General features: G+C 45.7%; 1 protein-coding gene across 2 annotated transcripts in view; it reads right to left on the bottom strand.

Moving 5' to 3' along the window:
- Positions 1 to 24,356, bottom strand: part of LOC146797512 (contactin-3-like) — an 869,316-nt gene that overhangs the window by 266,072 nt on the left and 578,888 nt on the right. For both annotated transcript variants that reach the window (XM_085624528.1, XM_085624527.1), the window contains one exon: positions 15,307 to 15,402. In XM_085624528.1, the coding sequence (XP_085480654.1) occupies positions 15,307 to 15,402 (96 nt within the window). The remainder of the gene's footprint in view (positions 1 to 15,306; positions 15,403 to 24,356) is intronic.

Here is a 24,356-nt window from a genome sequence, read left to right as displayed (position 1 = left end):
CCACCTATCTCCACACAACACCACTTACACCCACACACCTCACACACTTCACATATCTCAACCACTACCTTGCACCAGGCACCCCTCATTCATTTGCACCATTTCCCCCAAGACAATGCCCAAATCCACCGACTCACAGTTAAAAGTGATGGTAGATGAGACATAAAGGGTAGAACCACATTTGTCGGGGCACCCGGTACAAAATACCCTACTTGTGCGCAAGACTCAGATGTGTGCAAGGATCCACAGCAAAGTCAAGGCCGTAAGGACCACCCTACGCAATGTGCATGACATCCGGAAGCGGTGGGGTGACCTCAAGGGCCAGGTCAAGCATCGGGCCCAGAGAACTGGTAGTGGCCCACCCATTCCACCACTAACCTATACCTAATGTGAGGAGAAGGTCCTTGCCACATTGCAGCCTGAGAGTCTCACAGGAATTGTGGGGGGATTGGAGGCTGGTAAATACTAACAAATGTCTCCCATCACACTGCAATGTACTGTTGTGCACAACAAGTGAGCCTCAATCGCCAGCCCCCATCAAACTCATGTGGAATGCATGCTTTCAATATGAATGGATCACAAGGCGAGCATTCCCTCACCCAGCCTCACCTCACAGGTAGGTAGTCAGCTCATGCACCCGGGCCTCCCTCCCAAACAGCATGGCTCATCCTCCCCACCCCACACCCATGTCAGCTAACTCCGTCGAAAGTGCCTCCTAACTGGTAGGTAGCCCTCTCACTGGGGTGGGGGTTGTTGTGCCCTGTCAGCAAGGCCGCAAGGCCCTCTGTCTTCCCTCACAGACACTAAGGAGCCAAATGACCCCCACATCCTGCACTTGGTAGCCAACTCTGGAACCCCCCATAAGTTGCAGGCAGTGCACATACAGCCAATACCATCGAGAGGCCACATGATTCACAGTGTCAGTGCTGAAGTCACATGTAACTACAAAGCAAAATACAAGAACGCCATCACAAAAAGCCAATGTGAAAGTCCCATTGCCTCAAAGCAGAAAGACTTGGGTCAACACATGCATGGAAACCCTGTCAAACCTCAAAAACCAAAGAAGTAAAGTAAAAAAAGCATAACACAAATCAGGAAGTTTCGGCATAGTAGTCAGATACGCATTGAGAAGACACAAATGTCCAAGCACGAACTGAATCGGATGAGCAACAGGTTGGTACCAAAGGACAGGTCCTTGGAAATACAATATCTGTACATATGATTTTAAACCAGATTGGTCGCACACTGCTACACCTACCAGGCGTGTTCCCCCAATGAAAATGGTCCCTGAAGGTCAGCGTCGGCGGATACACCTATGCTCGAGTGTGAATGCAAGTATGCGTGGCGTGTGCCATCCCTGGACACGTGTTTCGAGGTAGTTGCCTCTCGTCAGCAGGGAGTAGGAAAATGTGTGGGGTTGCTGTGTAAGCTGCTAAAATCGTTATCAGGTCTAGTACCTCTCGTAGCGCGCAGGTGCGTAACCATGAGTCCGTCAACTCCACCGGCTCAAGGGAGCCTGAATATAAAGTTAAACCAGATTGGTCGCACACTGCTACACCTACCAGGCGTGTTCCCCCAATGAAAATGGTCCCTGAAGGTCAGCGTCGGCGGATACACCTATGCTCGAGTGTGAATGCAAGTATGCGTAGCGTGTGCCATCCCTGGACACGTGTTTCGAGGTAGTTGCCTCTCGTCAGCAGGGAGTAGGAAAATGTGTGGGGTTGCTGTGTAAGCTGCCAAAATCGTTATCAGGTCTAGTACCTCTCGTAGCGCGCAGGTGCGTAACCATGAGTCCGTCGACTCCACCGGCTCAAGGGAGCCTGAATATAAAGTTAAACCAGATTGGTCGCACACTGCTACACCTACCAGGCGTGTTCCCCCAATGAAAATGGTCCCTGAAGGTCAGCGGCGGCGGATACACCTATGCTCGAGTGTGAATGCAAGTATGCGTGGCGTGTGCCATCCCTGGACACGTGTTTCGAGGTAGTTGCCTCTCGTCAGCAGGGAGTAGGAAAATGTGTGGGGTTGCTGTGTAAGCTGCTAAAATCGTTATCAGGTCTAGTACCTCTCATAGCGCGCAGGTGCGTAACCATGAGTCCGTCGACTCCACCGGCTCAAGGGAGCCTGAATATAAAGTTATACCAGATTGGTCGCACACTGCTACACCTACCAGGCGTGTTCCCCCAATGAAAATGGTCCCTGAAGGTCAGCGTCGGCGGATACACCTATGCACGAGTGTGAATGCAAGTATGCGTGGCGTGTGCCATCCCTGGACACGTGTTTCGAGGTAGTTGCCTCTCGTCAGCAGGGAGTAGGAAAATGTGTGGCGTTGCTGTGTAAGCTGCTAAAATCGTTATCAGGTCTAGTACCTCTCGTAGCGCGCAGGTGCGTAACCATGAGTCCGTCAACTCCACCGGCTCAAGGGAGCCTGAATATAAAGTTAAACCAGATTGGTCGCACACTGCTACACCTACCAGGCGTGTTCCCCCAATGAAAATGGTCCCTGAAGGTCAGCGTCGGCGGATACACCTATGCTCGAGTGTGAATGCAAGTATGCATGGTGTGTGCCATCCCTGGACACGTGTTTCGAGGTAGTTGCCTCTCGTCAGCAGGGAGTAGGAAAATGTGTGGGGTTGCTGTGTAAGCTGCTAAAATCGTTATCAGGTCTAGTACCTCTCGTAGCGCGCAGGTGCGTAACCATGAGTCCGTCGACTCCACCGGCTCAAGGGAGCCTGAATATAAAGTTAAACCAGATTGGTCGCACACTGCTACACCTACCAGGCGTGTTCCCCCAATGAAAATGGTCCCTGAAGGTCAGCGTCGGCGGATACACCAATGCTCGAGTGTGAATGCAAGTATGCGTGGCGTGTGCCATCCCTGGACACATGTTTCGAGGTAGTTGCCTCTCGTCAGCAGGGAGTAGGAAAATGTGTGGGATTGCTATGTAAGCTGCTAAAATCGTTATCAGGTCTAGTACCTCTCGTAGCGCGCAGGTGCGTAACCATGAGTCCGTCGACTCCACCGGCTCAAGGGAGCCTGAATATAAAGTTAAACCAGATTGGTCGCACACTGCTACACCTACCAGGCGTGTTCCCCCAATGAAAATGGTCCCTGCGCGCTACGAGAGGTACTAGACCTGATAACGATTTTAGCAGCTTACACAGCAACCCCACACATTTTCCTACTCCCTGCTGACGAGAGGCAACTACCTCGAAACACGTGTCCAGGGATGGCACATGCCACGCATACTTGCATTCACACTCGAGCATAGGTGTATCCGCCGACGCTGACCTTCAGGGACCATTTTCATTGGGGGAACACGCCTGGTAGGTGTAGCAGTGTGCGACCAATCTGGTTTAACTTTATATTCAGGCTCCCTTGAGCCGGTGGAGTCGACAGACTCATGGTTACGCACCTGCGCGCTACGAGAGGTACTAGACCTGATAACGATTTTAGCAGCTTACACAGCAACCCCACACATTTTCCTACTCCCTGCTGACGAGAGGCAACTACCTCGAAACACGTGTCCAGGGATGGCACACGCCACGCATACTTGCATTCACACTCGAGCATAGGTGTATCCGCCGACGCTGACCTTCAGGGACCATTTTCATTGGGGGAACACGCCTGGTAGGTGTAGCAGTGTGCGACCAATCTGGTTTAACTTTATATTCAGGCTCCCTTGAGCCGGTGGAGTCGACGGACTCATGGTTACGCACCTGCGCGCTACGAGAGGTACTAGACCTGATAACGATTTTAGCAGCTTACACAGCAACCCCACACATTTTCCTACTCCCTGCTGACGAGAGGCAACTACCTCGAAACACGTGTCCAGGGATGGCACACGCCACGCATACTTGCATTCACACTCGAGCATAGGTGTATCCGCCGACGCTGACCTTCAGGGACCATTTTCATTGGGGGAACACGCCTGGTAGGTGTAGCAGTGTGCGACCAATCTGGTTTAACTTTATATTCAGGCTCCCTTGAGCCGGTGGAGTCGACGGACTCATGGTTACGCACCTGCGCGCTACGAGAGGTACTAGACCTGATAACGATTTTAGCAGCTTACACAGCAACCCCACACATTTTCCTACTCCCTGCTGACGAGAGGCAACTACCTCGAAACACGTGTCCAGGGATGGCACACGCCACGCATACTTGCATTCACACTCGAGCATAGGTGTATCCGCTGACGCTGACCTTCAGGGACCATTTTCATTGGGGGAACACGCCTGGTAGGTGTAGCAGTGTGCGACCAATCTGGTTTAACTGTACATATGATTTTGTTGCTTCAGCCAGGACACATAGCCAACGTGCAATGTATGTACCTCCACATCACGTTCGACTGCTGACAAACTGTTATGAATGCATTGTAATGCCAAGCTAAAAAGTAAGGCCATCTCAATCAAATGTGCCAAACATGAACATAAAATTTGTGCTGTGTACTGAACATGCTGACAATGTAACCTCTCTTCAACAGGTGACTAGCCAAAAACAGCAGGCGCCCATGCCATGGACGAGCCTAGCCAGTCTTCCCCCAGGAAGGTGAACCCACGGATGCAGACTCCCTGGTCTATATGGGTGAGGAGGACTGACCTGGCCCCTCTGGCGTGCCCAGGACAGCTCAGTCTCTGGCCCTCACTGACCCCACCACCCCCACCATGACTCCCATAACTGCTGCACCACCAACACACACCCCTGCAGCAACAACCGGTGTGGCAGCCACCTCCACCATCACCACTGCTGCCTCCAACACAGCACTTTCCCAGAAGTTGCGAATACCACCAGGCAGACCGGGGATGATAGGGATGGTGTGCTGCTGCAGCGCCTGGCACCACAACCGGTCCATGGCAGCAGAGCAGGTGGGAGGCCAACTGGAAGACAGCCACAGGAGGAGAATGAGACTGTGGCCCTCGACACCGAGCTATCTGTTTTGTATACCAGCAGAACCAGGGACAGATGGGCCAGGACCATGAAGGACTGCGGGAACTCTGCCAGCTGCAGAGCTCCATGGACACTCGCTTGGGACAAAATGTGGAGTACATGGGCAAGTTTGTGGGTGTTCTGAGGGACATGCATGTGGCTCAAATCGCTGCCAACCCACCCCCCGGGCCAGCAGGATGATAGTCACACCACTACAGAGAGGGGTGAGTCACACCACGGTGAATCCTCAGACACCTCTGAGCATGCAGCAGGTTCCCCCCTGGCCAAACGGCAGAGGGGGCATCCAAAAAAGTCCCCGGGAGGATCACATGGCACAACACCGTGCAGTACCAGTTTTCGGAGCAACCGCTGATGTCACCACTGTAACACCAAGCATTAACAGTCATTGTAAATACCAAACCACATTGCCACAAGGATGGGAGTGTTCGATTTGACTTTGGAACTCTACCATTGTTTTCTACCCTAACTATCCATGTACCATCACTTCCTACTTCACCCCTCACCTGCCACACATCGCAAAATAAACACAATTCACAACAGCATGCCTTCGTGTCAACAGCATTCTTATCACAGGAAGAAGCATGTTGACTCACATTGCAATGTCTCCGAATATGTAAAAGCGAAAGTCCATTGAGAGAGTGGAGGTACCTTGAAAGACACAAGGAAACAGCAGTGCATTGCCATATTATGCAACAACCGCAAACGCACACCACAAGGCAACACTGTACAATATGCATTACAGACAACACCGGAAAACACCATCAACATGGAGTGCAGGGGGACTGGAGCACACAAATGCACCTCCCAGCACAATTTAGCCCTTAGCATCCTGGTGAATGCTGTCCAGTTGAAAAGCTTACTTCTGTTACCGTTGTCGTGTGTCACCTAGGTTGGTGCAGGTCAGTGCTGTGAATCTCTAGACACATGTGTGTCGCGTTATCCTTCCACATCAGTAGGGGTAAGATACATTCTGATCGGAGTCTGCTGAGGAAGCTGCCAGATTCTACTCGGGTCTCTCTACCTCCCCCTGCCCAACTCAGGTGAAACACCTCAGTCACATGACAAGTAAGCATCATGACTGAACTGCATTTACCAGAATGCCAAGGGGTCAACTGTGCTGGGAGGTGAAGCAGTGTGCTCCCATCCCCCTAATAACATCATCATGGACATGACGGAAGTTGTCACAGATCACACAACGCAGAACAATGAAATCCTTAGCAGTGTGCCCACAAGAGCCAGCATCACAACACATCCTGTCATATGGACGATGGTGACATTGTCACATTCACACACTCAAGTACTGTTGCACAGGGGTTTTCAAGTGACATGTACGATCTATGCATGTTAACCCACATGTACACCAGTATCTGACAACATACCCACGCTAAATCTGTTTTACAAAGGAAGTTATATTCTCCTGAAAGGGCACAAGTGCTGCGGTCACAGGGAAGGCATCACGTATATAGAAATTGTTGCACGCCCTGTTGCTTGCTGTAGCAATTTCCTCCTCACTCCCCCATATGTGATTGTGGATATTCATTTGTGGCCTCACATTCCCACAGTGAAAGTGGACTTCAATAAGTGTGCAGGCACAATGGGTTTCTGTTTCAACAAGTAGTCACTGCCACATCAGCCCTGAGTCCTTCGAATTCCATGTGCCTTGACCGTCCCATGCAATTCAGTTACTGCTGAACACGGCACTCCCACAATTTTTCCTTGCACGACTTCCGGAGGAGCAGAGACGAGGACCGCCCAGTGTGAATCCACCATGCTGGGAATTACTCTGTGACCGTATATCCTCCCCACCAGCACCCGGGTACTCTATAACCCACGCAAACCCCACATAGAGACCCCCTAAAGTGTGGGCTATTCCGACTCTTGGTGGGCCAATTCCGGAGCTACATACCACAAAGACTATAGTATTGTTTGCCACATTGCGATCAAACCTTCCATCATCTATACACTTATTGCACTTTATTTTATTTTTGTGTGTGTGCACATAATTGTTATGATTTTAATTAATTAACAAATAAATTACTACTCTACTCTATACACTTATTGCACTTCACTCAGGACTGAGTGGAACCCGAATCCCCCTGCTCCGAATATAAGGTGTACCATTATTATGAACTCTAGAGAGTATAGAATATCATCCGTCTTATGAACCCTTAATGTGATGCTTTACCATTGTATCGAGTATCTTGACCTTCCTTGCGGATAGGAACAACTCTTGACTTTCATTGTTCAGAGCCTTGCTGATAATCAATATTGGATAAAGTACTATAATTACAGATGGCCTTTCTGACCACTATTGAATAATGATAAATCCTGAGCCCTGATGAAGGATTTCTAAGTGCATGGTACTTCCGAAACGTTCGTCGGCGCAACTTCGCCCCTGTTTTGTAATTTTTTACATTCATTTTGTGATTTTTTGTCTTCTTCTTTTATGTATGGTTTGGTATTTATATGTCCAATGTAGTTGTGTATTTTATTGTATTGTCTTTTTGCTTGATTTGTATGTTTGTAACCTTGGAATAATGTACAACTATTGAATGTTTTTCCAATATAGATTGAGGGCTTTTCTTCTTTCTTAAAGACAATATTGTTTATTATATGTCTGAATTACCTTGGATAAAACAAATGAAAAACAAAAAAGATATGTATATTTTTGATAATAAATGATTGAATATCAAGAGTTGTGTGGGACATATAATTGGCTGGATATATTACCTATTTCTATAAATACCAAGTGGGGAATACTGTTCATGTTAATTACTGTGAATCTCTAGACACATGTGTGTCATGTTATCCTCCCACATCAGTAGGGGTAAGATCATTGTGATCAGTGTCTGCTGAGGAAGCTGCCAGATCCTACTCAGGTCTCTGTACCTCCCCCTGCCCAACTCAGGTGAAACACCTCAGTCACATGACAAGTAAACATCATGACTGAACTGCATTTATCAGAATGCCAAGGGGTGAACTGTGCTGGGAGGTGAAGCAGTGTGCTCCCATCCCCCTAATAACATCATCATGGACATGACAGAAGTTGTCACAGATCGCACAACGCAGAACAATGACATCCTTAGCATTGTGCCCACAAGAGCCATCATCACAACACATCCTGTCATGTGGACGATGGTGACATTGTCACATTCACACACTTAAGAACTGTTGCACAGGGAATTTCAAGTGACAAGTACAATCTATGCATGTTTACCCACATGTACACCAGTCACTGACAACATACCCACATTAAATCTGTTTTAGAAAGGAAGTTATTGTCTCCTGAATGGGCACAAGTGCTGCGGTCACAGGGCAGGCATCGTGTATATAGGAACTGTTGCATGCCATGTTCCTTGCTGTAGCAATTTCCTCATCACTCCCCCATATGTGATTGTGGGTATTCAATTATGGCCTCACATTCCCACAGTGAAAGCGGACTTCAATAAGTGTGCAGGCACAATGGGCTTCTGTTTCAACAAGTAGTCGCTCCCACATCAGCCCTGAGACCTTCAAATTCTAGGTGCCTTGACTGTCCCGCACAATACAGTCACTGCTGAACATGGCACTCCCACTTTTTTTCCAGGGGACTGACACAAGAATTATCGAAAGCCTCGGATACTGAAGGCCATTGCACACTTTTTAAAAACATGTGGGCTCTGACCTTGTCCCTTCGTTCCATGTGATTTCTGGAGTTCTACCTGGTGTCATTCCTCCAATTTCCAGACTGCATTTAGCAGTTTGATATCACTATTCGTGGCATTACAGCTGAGTGCTGGTTCTAAGAGTGCTCTTGCGCCATGTCTGCCCATCCTGTGGTCCAGGCGAACCTCAGTCAGTTGCAACTGTACAGTGACTGCATGTAGCTCCTCCTCAGATGTGTCCCATTATCTGTGCTATGCATCGGTTATAGACTAACCTTCCGCTATGCCTATTTCACCTGCGTGCAACCTGTGTTCTACTGCCGAAGATGCCCCTTTCAGTGATCCATGGATGTCTGCTTTTCCAACACATCCCTTGCTGCACTGGATCATGAACTGTGGGTGACTCCTTTGTTGGTTCATGATCAGGATTGCTCCGGTGATACACGTTTGTGGGATGCCTTTCAATATGTCAGACAGGCTGACAGCTGCGCCTGTGCGTTTGCGCAAAGGCTCATGTGCCATGCCTACATCAAACCTTTCCCTGGTTGCCATGGGATGCTCCTTTCATCCTTGTGGTGCGAGGACCACATCTGTTCCTTCATACTGCTAGATTGGCTGGTGCTCCCTTTTGCTGGAGATGATTTGGATTGTCTTTTAGAACTGATTGCCTTTGAGGGTACCTGTGCCTTCTTGGATTCATAACTACTTAACAGCAACAGGAACTGTTGGTGACTAATTCAATGTCCTTTTAACTTTTTCACGCCTACTCACAGGAATTGTCATTCAGCTCTCTGACTTTTGCCCTATATGCATTTACTTTGACTCTGCTGACCTCTGCAGTCTGTTTTGCTAGTTTACACAGACCTGAGCAAGGGGAGCCTGTCATCTGACCATAATGGACATTGTCGACTGGCATGAGCCCGGCTTCCATCATGCAGCTGTAGCGCATGAAGTTACATGACTTAGTCGTTTTGCATGTACCTTAGTATTTGTCTGTCACATAAGAAGGGTCTGCCGAGCTTGTTCTCTGCGCAGTCCAGGAGCACTGCCTGTATATTCTATCCATGGTCAGAGGGGATTGTCCGTTGTCATTCTGTTCTGGTCAGGCCCTGGCACCCCCACTTAACAAAATGTCACAGCTGCTAGAGGACACGGGTGCCTTTTAGATGTCATGGGGAGATGGGCTAGATGACCCACACTTGGAGAGTGATCCATCCAGTGATGTGAGCGACACAAGCACATGGGATGTACATTTCACCATGTACTGGCTGAGCAATGTGTCTGCTGGCAAATCCCATAGACCTGGGACATCTCATTCAACTCCTCCCAGCAAGGGGTGGGGGGATATGTTTGTGGTTCTCTGTCCAGAGGGATTATTGATATGACATCTTGCTTCATGTGTTATGGATGTGTCTCTATAGAAACTGTATATGTACTCATGCAGTCTCAACTTCTTGTGTCACATATGTTGCCTGTATTGACACTGTAGTAAAAAAAGCACCTTTCAAAGCGATTCTTGCCTGCAACTTATCGACTTGTGTACATGCGCTTGCATACTTCTGAGTTAGTGGGAGAGCTAGTGAGGCACTATAGCAATTGGGTCCTGTGCTAATGGGTGTTTCTGGGTGCTCAATCCCTGCCTGCACAAGTTTGCCAATCCCGCGCATTGTCCTGTATGTGTACAAAATGCCAGAAACAAATCTAAAAGTTTGTTAGACAACAGCAAGGCACGCAGACACAGTCATAGTCACTCATTGTTAACTTACACTCAACGGACGCAGTTGACATTGAGCTGTTGTCGCTGGTCAAGGCCTTCTTCCTCACCACTGTCATCATCACTGGGCATGTGTGGGTTGGGTGCGGGGGGCTGCTGCTGTTCATCGTTGTCCAGAATTAGGGGGATCCTTCTGCACCTGGCCAGGTTGTGTAGCATGCAGCAGGCGACTACCATCTGGCAAACCTTCTGTGTTGAGTACTTAGGTGCACCACCAGTCTGGTCCAGGCACCTAAATCTTGACTTAAGCAGTCCAAAAGTGCGCTCCACCACACGACGTGTCCTCCCATGTGCATCATTGTATTGTACTTCCCCTGGCGTTGTTGGATTCCGCAGTGGGGACAGAGACCACGGACCATTGGGATGCCCAGAGTCACCTAGTTGTGAGACAGACAGGCAAACAGTGTGATCTGAATGTGTGGGGAGAGCAGCATGTCACACATATCACAGTCATTGACACAGCCCACTCACCAACAAGCCAGTCCCGCTCGGGTGCAGATTGGCCATCAATTGGTGTATGGTGCTGTTCCGCAAGTTGTTGGATTCATGTGCTGACCCACGATACTTTGCACACACGTGTGAAATGATCTGATCCGCCTGGCATACCACTTGTACGTTGATGGAGTGGTAGTGTTTGGAGTACCTAAAAATGTGTTCACTTGCCTGTAGTGGAACGAGGGCAATGTGGGTACCATCAATGGCTTTCACAACATTTGGATTGCCTCCCAGGTCATAGAACGTCCCCTTCACAGCTGCCAAATCATCCCTCCTTGGTAAGTGGACATGTCTGCCCTTGTAAAGCATCAATGCTGACATATCGTCACGCAACATCATGCTGAACATGGGCTGTGACATCCCCTCGGCGCTGGCCACAGTGTACTGGACAGACCCAGTACCGAAGAAATGCAGTGCAGCCATAACCTTCACTGTAGCAGACAATGCAGCCGGATATTTTCTTTTGGGGTTCAAATGGGGTTCCAACTGGGCACATAGGTTTCGTAGTGTGCAGCGTTCCAAACGGAATCTCCGGATGATTTCGATGTCCTCCATCATCGCCAGGTCGGGGACAGGTTGAAAGATGGGTGGTCTCCTCCTACGTATATCAGGGTACACAAGCATGGGCTGAGTTCTAGGTGAAATGTGGTGCACTGCTTACCCAGAGACTCTCACAACCACAACATTCACATGCCTCATGGTCACATGAGATGCACAAGGGACCTGCATTCAGACGTTGTTTTTCTTCATTCATTCGACATACTGACACTACCACATCCAAAGAAGTCGATGTGGATGGCATTATAGTACAGTGCTACATCAAGGATGAACTGCCCTGTGGTCAGATATCACGGCACTGGTGTTTCCCAGCATCAGTGCTGAGTTGCATCTTGCTGCTGTGACTGCATAAGCGCAAGCTTCAGTCCCACAATACAAAACAACATTACGGGATGAGGGCAGTGAGTGTCATCTGGACAACACTACATGGTTGTTCAGCACGGTGAACAGACACATGTGGACATTATGGGGTCAGTCCTGCGTGAGTGTGTGTGGAATTGTTGTAACATACATTGCAATGTTCACCTGAATGAGGCACAAATGCACATGGGTTGTGTATACATGCCCACATGGCTGACAATGACCGATGATGTCGGTCAGAGCTATGTATGTTTGTTCCATATGTGCACTCCTGTGACATGTGTGTGAACATTTACGGGCAAAGGCAGCTGTTCACACTGCATGCCACACATGTACCTGTGTTGGGAGTGCCAGGGGGTACAAATATGTCTGATTTGCAGACAGTGGACACCTCTGATTGTCTGCCTACATCTCTGGCCCTTCACAAGTCGACCCCTGGCCAAGGGACGCCAGTCAGTTGTCAAGGGATGTACAAGCGATGTTCACAGGTTGGACGTTTCATTACCCAACATTGGTACAGTGCGAGAGACCTTTGTCCTTTTTAGACTCCTTCCCTAATTTTGGTCCATGATGGCCACGGGGCATGACTATGTATGTACTTTCACTCTCCTTTTCTTGGGCATGCCATGTGCGTGAAGACTTGACTCAAAGGTCACACTCACTCATACCTTCACAGTGTTGTGAGCAGCTGGTCACTGTTCTAGTTGTTCTGAAGTACCAGCCACTCCCATAGGGCTGTCTTATCCCCCACCCCACAGCCACCCAGCACAGGCGTCTTTGGACATGTGACCCTGCCAACAAATGGGGCCGGACACACGTGCCCTGGGCCAGTTCTCCTATACATGTTCGGTGTATGTGTGGTTACTTTATATGCATGGGGGCCTCATGCCCCACAACATTACACATGAGGTGCACCAATTACTTTAGGCAAATGAGTTGTGATGTGTGATGTAATTCCCATGGCGCAAATGCAGTATGTGTTCACATGCGCAGTAGCTGGCATCCGCAGCGATGACATGCATTGGCCCCAATTGGATGATGCAGGGTTGTGGTCTCAGCTTCCCGGCCGCCACGGTGTGGCAACCACTATGCGAATGAGCCATCGGCAAATGGGGCCCTTCGGCGTACATATTTTGATATTGAGGTGTGTGCGCTCTGCAACTGCAGGGCTCGGCATTGGCCCCATTTGCCTTCAGGGGCACCGGGGATTCGGTGGGGCTCGCACTTTGCATTTGGCAGGTTCATCGTGGTGCCACAAACGCTTGCTTGGAGTTGTAGTTGTTCATGGGTTGCATGCGTCGAGATGTTTGGTACGTACCTCTGCTGTTGTGCTCAGCGGCGTCTTGTCTGCCGGGGGTGCATCAGGTAGAGCTGTGGGAAGGCCTGTTGCGCAGGATCCATGGCGGCTCTGGTGGTTTAGATGGGTTCTGTATCGGCTCTTCCTCTCCATTGTTTCCGCCATCGGCAACGTGGTGGTTTTTACGCGGAGGTGGAAATAGCTGTTTGCCACATCGTAATCTGGTTGGCAGACGAAACGTGTTTCCGCACTCTGGTGTTGCTCTGTTGGCTCTATCTGCCACCCCTGCGTATGCAGAAAATGTGCATAACCGGAGAGACCGCGGCAGACGGAAAATGGCCTCTGTAGGACCATTGTGATTTGGTGGTCGCAATGACCGCACCTGGAGCAGGAAGGTGAACGTTTTCTGCTACCGTTGTGGATGGGATTCCGTCCGTCATCGTAATGAGCCCCTAAGTCTATTGAAGTAAAGTTACTTTTATGTATGCAAAGTGACAATTTCCCATTCCTTTAAAGACTTTGAACCACACACTTGAAGTGGTTTTATGACTGTAATATAAACTGCATTCAATGTTATTCACGTGAGCTGAGGATTTAGGTTTCGCATGCATATACCATCACACTGCAGAAGAGTTAGACTCTAGATTACAGTTTAATATTGTATATTGAAGGTGAACCATTTGTGTTCAAAATCACATGTATGTTTTAGAGTATTGTCTAAAACATATATCATACACACCATTAGATAATTATGGTTTGCTCAGTTCAGGAGACTAAATAGCAATGTTGCTTGAATCTGTGTTCGGAACCTGAGAGCAAGAGACATATCCATACCAGGCCCAAGAGAGGGTGGTATGCAGTGATATGTGTCTTTTCCTTTTCTATTCCCCTTTCCTTTTGTGTTCTTGGAATTTCTTTTTAGTCTCCTCCAAGTACAAGGTGGGCTAGAAGGATCATGATTGAAGTCTAGACATCCCTGCAGTAGATCCTTGAGTCTAACAGATTGTTTCTGTCAGCCTGAAGTGCATTAAAATAATGAGTTTCTCTATCTGTACACTTGGCTGCTAGCAAGCACCATTGGTTTTCCATTGCAAGCATATGAATTTGTCTTTTTATTCTCATTGCATCTGTGTGTAATACATTGTATATTTTTGTATGTATCTATTGTGCTAGTTTGTCAAGGTCACATCTATTGTCTTTGTCAATGATTACTGTTTCATGGATTGTATATTACCAGCAAATCGATTTTCCTTGTTTATCAGCTTAACTTATTTTTTCATCAGATGTCTTCAATGCCTAGTACAAATGAGTTTTATGAAGCATAGATTGACTTTATGTGACCTATGTCAAGTCTTTATTAACCCAGGGCGGAGTTTGCGGAGTTGCACTACACGGCACTACGTGAAGTGCAGAAAAATTCTGCCGCACTACGCAGAGCTACGCGAGCAGCGGTGTACAATAGAAAAATGCTGTTCGCAGTGATTGCACAGTGCCGGATGCTTGTCCGCACTGTGCAAGCATTGCGAAGGGCACCATGCACAGTGCAAGGGGTCCCTGCTTTCCTTTTCTGCTGCTCGAGTAGATTTTTGCTTGAGCAGCAGATTTCTCAACGTGAATGAGCAGTTTCTCAACGTGAGCTGTCGCGAGCATACGCGACCACTCACAATGAGAAACATGACACCCCCGCATTGAGAAATCTAGCAGGGATGTTGATGTTCCACGCTCACGCTCGCCAACTGGATGTTGACGATCGCGAACGAGGAAAAATCTCGCTGGGAGGTTGATTTTCCTTGCTCGCGGTTGCTAACTTGATGTTGACGAACGCAAGCGAGGAAAAAAACTAAGCTATGCAACGTGAAGCGGAGTTTTTTGGACGCAACGAGGAGTGCAGGAAACTCCGCAAACTCCGCAAGAGGAGAGGAGTTTACCACCCAGGGTTAGTCTTTATAAAAGACAGAACATATTTGGCTGAAACGGAAAATACAGAGAATATAGAAGCCCACAATAAATCACCCATTCATTTAATTAGGAAAGATAACTAAATTGCTTTTCATTGAAGATGTATTGTCTACATTAAGATGCATTTATCAGTAGCATTGTGGTACACATTAGACTGTGAACAAATGGAAGTCAAAACTTAGTAAGTTGCTCAAAGACCACCTGAGCCCGAATGGAAACTGTAACATAAGACAATGTTAGAAAAAAAATCAGCGCTACAATAATCTTCCTACCTCCGGCATGGGGTGGGGGTCTACAAAGTAGCACAACTCCCTGTCCCTCACGAACATAAACGGTGCTTCTTGTTTTAGTTTTCAAGTTTTCAAGATCTGATAAAAATAAAAGACAGGACTTGAAAATTTCAACATAACATTTTTAATAATGTCTTTGAATATGGCTAGTGTTAAAAAAGGATAAATGTCAATTTAATTCAATTCAATTTTTGTCTTTATTTCGATTCCTAAAATCAAAAAAGACACATATAATTACAATACATCACTTTAAAAGGAATTCATGCAAATATGCATCATTTATATAAAGACTAAAAATCATAAAAGTCATGAAAATACCTTAAAAATCTATTTATAAATTATTTTGCTAGGAACAATAAAACTATTCTATAGCAGCAATCAATTCCACATCTCAGAATCAAGCAATTTCATAAATTTCAAGGTAAAAGCACTACATTGTCCATATGCTGTTAATTATGATGCCTAACTACATATGATACAGAATAGTAAATCCGGTGGCCTAGCAATAAAATATGCTTAACCGTTCTTCCAACACATACAAGGCCCCTCAGTGTTCCTTGCTACTTCAGCACTCGAATCCCCCACATCCAACTCAAGAATTTGGCTGTGCCCACTACGATGGATTCGTGTGTGTTAGTTTTCAATATGCGATATGCATCAGTGCATGATCTTGTGCCCATGTTGGCACAAATTGACCTGAGCCATTTATTCGTGGGGCGCTTGTAAGCTGAACACACAAACAGGATGTGAAGAACTGTTTCGTCCTGCATATTGCAGAATTCACATTTAATAGTAGGTGGACTGTGCCAGTTTTGCATAAAAGATTTTATTGGGAGTGTACCAACCCTTAGTTGATGGACAATTTTCTATCTAGGGGCTTTAGTATTAGGTCCCAATAAGATTCAAACCTGGTATCTTGTTTTTGTTTCATAAAAACACCAGAAAGGGAAGTATTGATTGTACGTGACATGGACTTCAATTTCACCATGGCCCAATATGCTTCCTTGAATAATTTTTTAGATGGAAATAAATTACTTTCTAGGTTCTCCAACAAATGTCCATACCCCATCTCCATCAAAGTAAACTTTATTTTTTGTAACCATAAAATACTACTCGATGTATCGGCCCGGTTTACATCCTTCAATGCATCAGCATAATGAACCAACTCAGGGGTAGTCCAAATCCTTCTCCATTAAGCTACGGGCCTAAATCGAGCCAGATCCTCAAGAGTGCTGCAGCCTAAATCGAGATAGAGGGGTTTAGGGGAGTGGATTGGGGGAGGCCTGTTAAGGTTCTCATGAACCTTTTCTGGGCCACAGTTAATGAAGAGACATTTACGAAACCCCAGAGCTCCGCTCCATAAAGGTTTGAAGCCCTGACCTTGGCATTGTAGATTGTTAAAGCTGGACTTACTGGTTTTTTTTTTGACAATCTGTGTTCTTTTAATAGGGCACCTGCTAATTGGACATGCTTTAAAGTCATCAGGTCTATCTGTGGTTTCCAATTTAGCTTTTTGCCCAAGGTCACTCCCAAGTATGTAAACACATCAGATTGTTCCAACTGAAGCTTATTCATGAATACTTTTCCTTGAACCTTTTTATGTTTATGAAAAATCATGTATTTTGTTTTGTCCACATTGACTACCAACTCATAGTCACTGCAAAAGGTCTTAAATCTATTCAATGCACGCTGTAACCCTGTCTGTGTCTTGGATAGGATGAGGGTGTCATCTGCAAACATAAGTATCGGAATCTTTTCACCTGCAAGGGAGGGGGAATCAGTTAGGTGTGTTAAAAAGTAATGTACAACTCTATCAATGAACAGAGAGGAGTGTAGGGGCCAAAACACACCCTTGCCGGACCCCTTTTGATACTTCAAACCTATCTGTGACCTTGCCCTGCGACCCCCATCGTACCTGCGCAAAATTGGACTCATGGGGCCCGATTCACAGAACAAACTTAAGACAAAATCCTAAACGTACTACTTTTTGTATTCACAGAAGTTAGGATTTTGTCTTAAGTTTGTCTTAAGACAAACTTAAGACAGACTTAAGACAGACTTAAGACAAACTTAAGACAAACTTAAGACAGACTTAAGACTGACTTAAGACAAACTTAAGACAGACTTAAGACAGACTTAAGTTAGGATTTTGTCTTAAGTTTGTCTTAAGTCTGTCTTAAGTTTGTCTTAAGTTTGTCTTAAGTCTGTCTTAAGTCTGTCTTAAGTCTGTCTTAAGTTTGTCTTATGTCTGTCTTAAGCATGTCTTAAGTTTGTCTAAGACAAACTTAAGACAAAATCCTAACTTCTGTGAATACCAAAAGTAGTAAGTTTAGGATTTTGTCTTAAGTTAGTTCTGTGAATCGGCCCCATGGAGCCTGTCAATTAATGCAAGAAGTTCGGCTGGCAACCCAAGATCATTTAGTACCCCCCAAAGTTTGTTTCGCGGCACCAAATCCAACACAGATTTGAGGTCTAAAAAGCCGCAAAGAGTGTACCTTCCGCAATCATTACCCAGCGCCAGTAAATCATAATTTACCTGAAAACTTGGTCTATGGTGCTCACTTTTTCGCGGAAACCAGCCTGGAGAGGAGATAAAACATCTTTTTCACTAATCCAGGATTGGGTCCTACTCAGCAAAAGCCTAGCCATAATTTTCTGCATTGAATCAATTAGACTAATTGACCTATAGTTGCTCGGGCTCGTGCGGTCCTCCTGTTTGTAAATTGGCATGATTTCCGCACCGCACCAGGATTCTGGGATTGGAGCCCCACACGCAATTGCATTCACAATTATATGAATATATTTAAGCCAATTTTCTCAATCGTGCTTAAACAAGTCAGCTGGTATACAATCAAGGGTATCACATCCAGAGCCCTACCAACCTCATCTAGGCCAAAAATTACAGTTTTGTCGGACCTTAAAAATAGACTTTGAGTAGTACTAACAGTAGTCGCAGCAAATTGAGCTTGATAATGGGAAATCCACTGATCTGGCGCTACATAATTAACAGGGACTTGTCTATACTGCCCACTACCCCACTTCACTAACTGCCAAAAGTTCTGCATCCTTTAATTACAGAATTTTCCATTAGAAGTGCTTCATGAGGGACATACTGCTAAGATTTGTGTGGCTTAATTTCAGTAAAGTCAGTCATATATAGAAACAGGACAGGAAGTAGTAGTGTTTTTATTAAGCTTTTTAAATGATCCTAGAATGGACTTGCAGCCTGCACAGAATAATTGCATTACTGATCCTAGACATCACGTTTCACTTCTTAAGAATAAAGTTTATTTGCTAGGTCATATTTAAATATATTTTTATATTTTCAGATAGTTGTAAAGAGAGGCATGCACCAGAAAGGCTCAGAACCGAGAGTGGCCAAAACAATTTCTGCTCTGCCTACAGTGCTGAAAATGGCATGATAACTTAGCAGAAATGAGCGCTGCAGAAGGTTGCCCGTTTTTAAATAACAAATTCCATACAAATCACTCTTGTGGAAGTGTTTTTGCATGCGTATTTGTAAAGAAATACCTGGAGATAAACAGCAGCCCAAGCATAGATGTAAGTTGTAAACTGTTCTGCAAAACCGGTCAAACCATTTTTTGCCACACATTATTATCTACTACAAGTAATGAAAATTGGATTGGTTGGAAAAACTGACATCAGAAAGTTCAGTAGCAGTAGTTTAAGGAGACTGAACTGGACATTAGTGGACGTTATTGGAATTTAAAACCCCTGGATTTCAAGAATTCTACTAATAATAACTATTAATATTACAGTTACTTACAGAGCTAAAAAAACATAACATCTGACTTTAAACGCTATACAAAAACATATGATCATTAAGCGCCTTTAGCAGCATTGATTTAGGTCCTAAATTAGGGCACAACTTAGAACTGGATGGTAATGCAAAATCCTCAGATTTAAGGGGGGGTGGTAATCCTCATATGTTAAATTTTCCACAAGTAGTGAATGCTTCAATTGAGAATGTACTGCTTCCTTCAGGACAGACAACTCTTCAGAGAAGTATAGCTTTGGGAAAAAACTATCTTAGATGGATAATGTTCTTCTGTATAATATTACAAGAATGCAGACTCAGGAGAAAACATCCAGTGTTTACGAGCTATATTTGTTACTATAAGTAAGAGGCCAAATTGTATTGATAAATCGTTATTCTGTGAGTCCAAAATTGACTTATCCAAGTTCAGAATGCAGGGATATTTTATTTTGACCCATATTACGATAATTGAAAAAGCACAAGACCTTTTTCTGGAAAAATGTTTTAGGTGTTAATGAAAGGGGTAATTAGAGACTTTTAGATCAGATCTAAAATTGGTTGAGAGCAGTTTCCAGTAATAGTATGGCATTACCTATTAAAGAAGCCATCCAGTGAATGCTACAATACATCACAAACCCAAGCTAATATCATTAAACAAAGCAACATTCAAGAGTGCAAATTTTGGTGACTGTTAGACAGGGCCGGACTGGGAACTCAAATTAGCCCTTGCAAATATTGGCAGAGAAGCCCCCAGGGCAAGGGGGAATACATTGTGAAGCACTGATGCTTTTGATACTGGGGGCAATATTGCAGCACTGCTGCAAAACCGACCACACCGCTGCAAAACCGGCCCCCACCCTTCCAGCCTCCCGGGGAAACACCCTGCTGTTAGAGATGCACGACTGAGCAAGGAGAACTGTTTTTGTTCCCTCCACGCTATATGGCCCTTTTTACTATTAACTTTCCTGGATGAAATCTTTGCACTGATTTACTTAGAAATTACCAAAAGTAATGAGTTTTGGGCTGTTTGTGGAATAGTCTTTACTTATGAAATATGACTAAAGGTACATCCATTCTAATAAAGAAGATGATTAGATGCCACGGCTATCAAGGGTGATTTAAGCAAATTAACCACCTGAAGCTCAGTTAGAGTAAACTATTTCAAAGTTTAAAGTTTATTGATAGATCGAAAATATAATTCATCATGAGAACATATAAAATAGCAAAATACAATATGAAACATAGCAATTGATCATAATGAATATAATAAAACTCCATAATTCCCTTGAATTTAGAGATTATACCGTAGAAAGTAAAAATAAACTTCTAAATCCCAATGTGGGGGTCTCAAGATGTAATGGATAATTAAACAATGGTTAACAACTTTTTTTATAATGGACTAGTTTGCTACAAAGGTTAGATAGGACTACAGCTGAAGAATCACTTTTACAGATTCTGAGGGTTTGCCTTTGATCTGACAAACTCAGGCACCGGCATAATGGAACAATCCTCTTACTTCCATGTTTGAAATTTTGTGGACAAAAAAACATGATCATGATACTACTTTTTGTTTAAATTTGTTTTTTAAGGGTGTTGTATGTTTATTAACAGTCCTAATGAAGACCTGTCGTTTCGGATGAAATGCGCTCGCTAGGCTGAGAAATTATTTTTGAAGAATTCAACTGGCTCAAACATGACTGGTTCCTGTGAATTAATGGACTGAATGAAGACTAGACATATATAAGGACACTCGTTCCATTAGTTAGAGATGAACTATTAATTTCTGTTGGATTCCCTTGTGATTTAGAAAGCACTCCCCTGTTTATTATGTCTGTTTTAGATTTATGGTGAGCGGGTAATGATTGGTCGGACCCTAAGGGTTGAAGCGCTTATATTCCACACTAATTTTTTGATTGTCATTTGTGTGGTTTTGTTGTGCCCTTGTGGCTCTTTTTCATTTTTTTTACTATACATATTTTCTGCACCTCTTTTCCCTCTTTCTGCACCTCTCTTGCTTCTTTCTGCACCTCTTTTGCCTTCTTCTGCACTTCACATGCCTCTTTCTGCACCTCCGTTGGTTCTTTCTGAACTTCTCTTGCTTCTTTCTGTACCTCTCTTGCTTCATTCTGCACCCCTCTTGCCTCTTTCTGTGCCTCTCTTGCTTCTTTCTGCGCCCCTCTTGCCCCTTTCTGCAACCCTCTTGCCTCTTTCTGAACTTCTGTTGGTTCTTTCTGCCCTCCTCTTGCTTCTTTCTGTACCTCTCTTGCCTCTTTCTGCAGTTCTTTTGCCTGTTTCTGCACCTCATTTGCTTCTCTCTACACATTTCTTGCCTCTATTGCACCCCTCTTGCCTTTTTCTGCACCTCTGTTGCAAATGTCTGCACCCCTCTTGCCTCTTTCTACACCCCTCTTACCTCTCTCTACACTGCTCTTGCATCAGTCTGCACCACTGTTCCCTCTTTCTGCACATCTTGTGTCTGTTTCTGCAACTCTCTTGCCTGTTTCTGCAGATCTCTTGCCTCCTTCTGTACCTCTGTTGACTCTTTCTGCAACCCTCTTGCCTCTTTCTGAACCTCTGTTGGTTCTTTCTGCACTCCTCTTGCTTCTTTCTGCACCTCTCTTGCCACTTTCTGTACTTGTTTGCCTATTTCTGCACCCCTCTTGCCTCCTACTGTACCTCCCTTGCTTCTGTCTGTACCCCCTGCCTCTTTCTGCACCCCTGCTGCTTCATTCTGCACTTCTCCTGCTTCTTTGTGCACCTCCAGTGCTTCTTTATGCATCCCTCTTGCCTCTTTCTGCACCCTTCTTTCCTCTTTGTGTACCTCTCTTGCCTCTTTCTGCACCTCTCTTGCATCTTTCTGTACCCCTCTTGCCTTTTGTCTGCACCTCTTTTGCCTTCTTCTGCACTTCACATGCCTCTTTCTGCACCTCCGTTGGTTCTTTCTGAACTTCTCTTGCTTCTTTCTGTACCTCTCTTGCTTCATTCTGCACCCCTCTTGCCTCTTTTTGTGCCTCTCTTGCTTCTTTCTGCGCCCCTCTTGCCCCTTTCTGCAACCCTCTTGCCTCTTTCTGAACTTCTGTTGGTTCTTTCTGCACTCCTCTTGCTTCTTTCTGTACCTCTCTTGCCTCTTTCTGCAGTTCTTTTGCCTGTTTCTGCACCTCATTTGCTTCTCTCTACACATTTCTTGCCTCTATTGCACCCCTCTTGCCTCTTTCTGCACCTCTGTTGCAAATGTCTGCACCCCTCTTGCCTCTTTCTACACCCCTCTTACCTCTCTCTGCACTGCTCTTGCATCAGTCTGCACCACTGTTCCCTCTTTCTGCACATCTTGTGTCTGTTTCTGCAACTCTCTTGCCTGTTTCTGCAGATCTCTTGCCTCCTTCTGCACCTCTGTTGACTCTTTCTGCAACCCTCTTGCCTCTTTCTGAACCTCTGTTGGTTCTTTCTGCACTCCTCTTGCTTCTTTCTGCACCTCTCTTGCCTCTTTCTGTACTTTTTTGCCAATTTCTGCACCCCTCTTGCCTCCTACTGCACCTCCCTTGCTTCTGTCTGTACCCCCTGCCTCTTTCTGCACCCCTGCTGCTTCATTCTGCACTTCTCCTGCTTCTTTGTGCACCTCCAGTGCTTCTTTATGCATCCCTCTTGCCTCTTTCTGCACCCTTCTTTCCTCTTTGTGTACCTCTCTTGCCTCTTTCTGCACCTCTCTTGCATCTTTCTGTACCCCTCTTGCCTTTTGTCTGCACCTATTTTGCTTCTTTCTGCACTTCTCTTGGTTCTTTCTGCACCTCTGTTGGTTCTTTTGCACTGCTCTTGGTTCTTTCTGCACCTCACTTGCAAATTTATGCACCTCTTTGCCTCTTTCTGCACCTGTCTTGCCTCGTTCTCTACCTGTGTTCCCTCTTTCTGTACCTCTTTTGCATGTTTCTAGAACTCTCTTGCCTCTTTCTCCACCCCCTTGCCTCTTTCTGCACCTCTGTTGCCTCTTTCTGTACCTCTCTTGCCTCTTTCTGCACTCCTCTTGTCTCTTTCTACACCTTGCTTGCTTCTTTCTGCACCCCTTTTGTCTCTTTCTGCACTTTCCTTCTCTCTTTCTGTAACTCTCTTGTCCTTTGTGTACCTCTTTTGTCTCTTTGTGAACCTCTCCTGCCTCTTTCTGCACTTCTCTTGCCTCTTTCTGCACCTTTGTTGCTCCTTTCTGTACTTCTTTCTGCACCTCTCTTGCTTCTCTCTGCACCCCTGTTGTCTCTTTCCGCACCGGTCTTCTATCTTTCTGCAACTTTCTTGTCCTTTGTGTACCTCTTATGTCTCTTTGTGAACCTCTCTTGCCTTTTTCTGCTCTTCTGTTGCCTCTTTTTGCACCTCTGTTGATTCTATCTGAACTTCTCTTGCCTCTTTCTGCATTTCTGTTCCTTCTTTTTGTACATCTCTTGCCTCTTTCTTCACCTTTGTTGCACCTTTCTGCACCTGTTAGAACTGGGGGTCTCTAGTTGGCAATGGTATACACCTTTGTCCAAATAGGGACCCTTGTTTCTAGGTCAGGATAAGGGGATTACACTCCTAGATAATCCCTTGGTAGCTTGGCATGACCAGACAGGCTTATCTCAGAGGCAGTGTGTTAAGCATTTGTGAACACATACAGTAATACAGTGAAAACTCCACAGATGGACACCACACAGGTTTTATAAAAATAAGTATTCTTTATATAGACTTAACACAAGACCACAAACGACAAAAATCCACAATACTCTACTTAAGATTAACTTAAAGATGGTAAAAGTTACTTAGTTCAAGTTGATGATAAATGTTACACAGTTCTCACAAATGTACCTGGATGCGTAACGCAAAATAAACAAAAGGCTCGCAGAGGGAGATGCGTTGGTTCCGTGCTCTGGGGGAGATGATGCGTCGCGCCTCAATGCTTGCGCAGAGTAGGGGATGTGTCGTGATCCTTACCGGTGCGGGGGTGATGCGTAGGTTCTCGGCCTACAGCCTGGTTGCGATGCCCAAGATGGCGACTCGATGCAATGCAACAAACCTGGTGCGATGCGAGAAGATAACGCCCTTGATGCGACGGTGATGCGTTCACGCCCTGGCAGCCTTGTGACGACTCTGTACTTTGGAGCCGCGACAGGCCCTGCAACACGCTTCTCCGGCGATGCGATGTCGACCCTCTCGATGGCGTCATGCTTCGCTGGTGATGCGACTGCAGACAGCTTCGACAAAGACACGCTTCCTGGGAGATGCGGCGGTGGCA

Source organism: Triturus cristatus, chromosome 9, assembly GCF_964204655.1.
Source record: "Triturus cristatus chromosome 9, aTriCri1.1, whole genome shotgun sequence".
Taxonomy (NCBI): domain Eukaryota; kingdom Metazoa; phylum Chordata; class Amphibia; order Caudata; family Salamandridae; genus Triturus; species Triturus cristatus.
The sequence above is the reverse complement of the archived record's forward strand: the minus strand, read 5'-3'. Positions and strand labels throughout refer to the sequence as shown.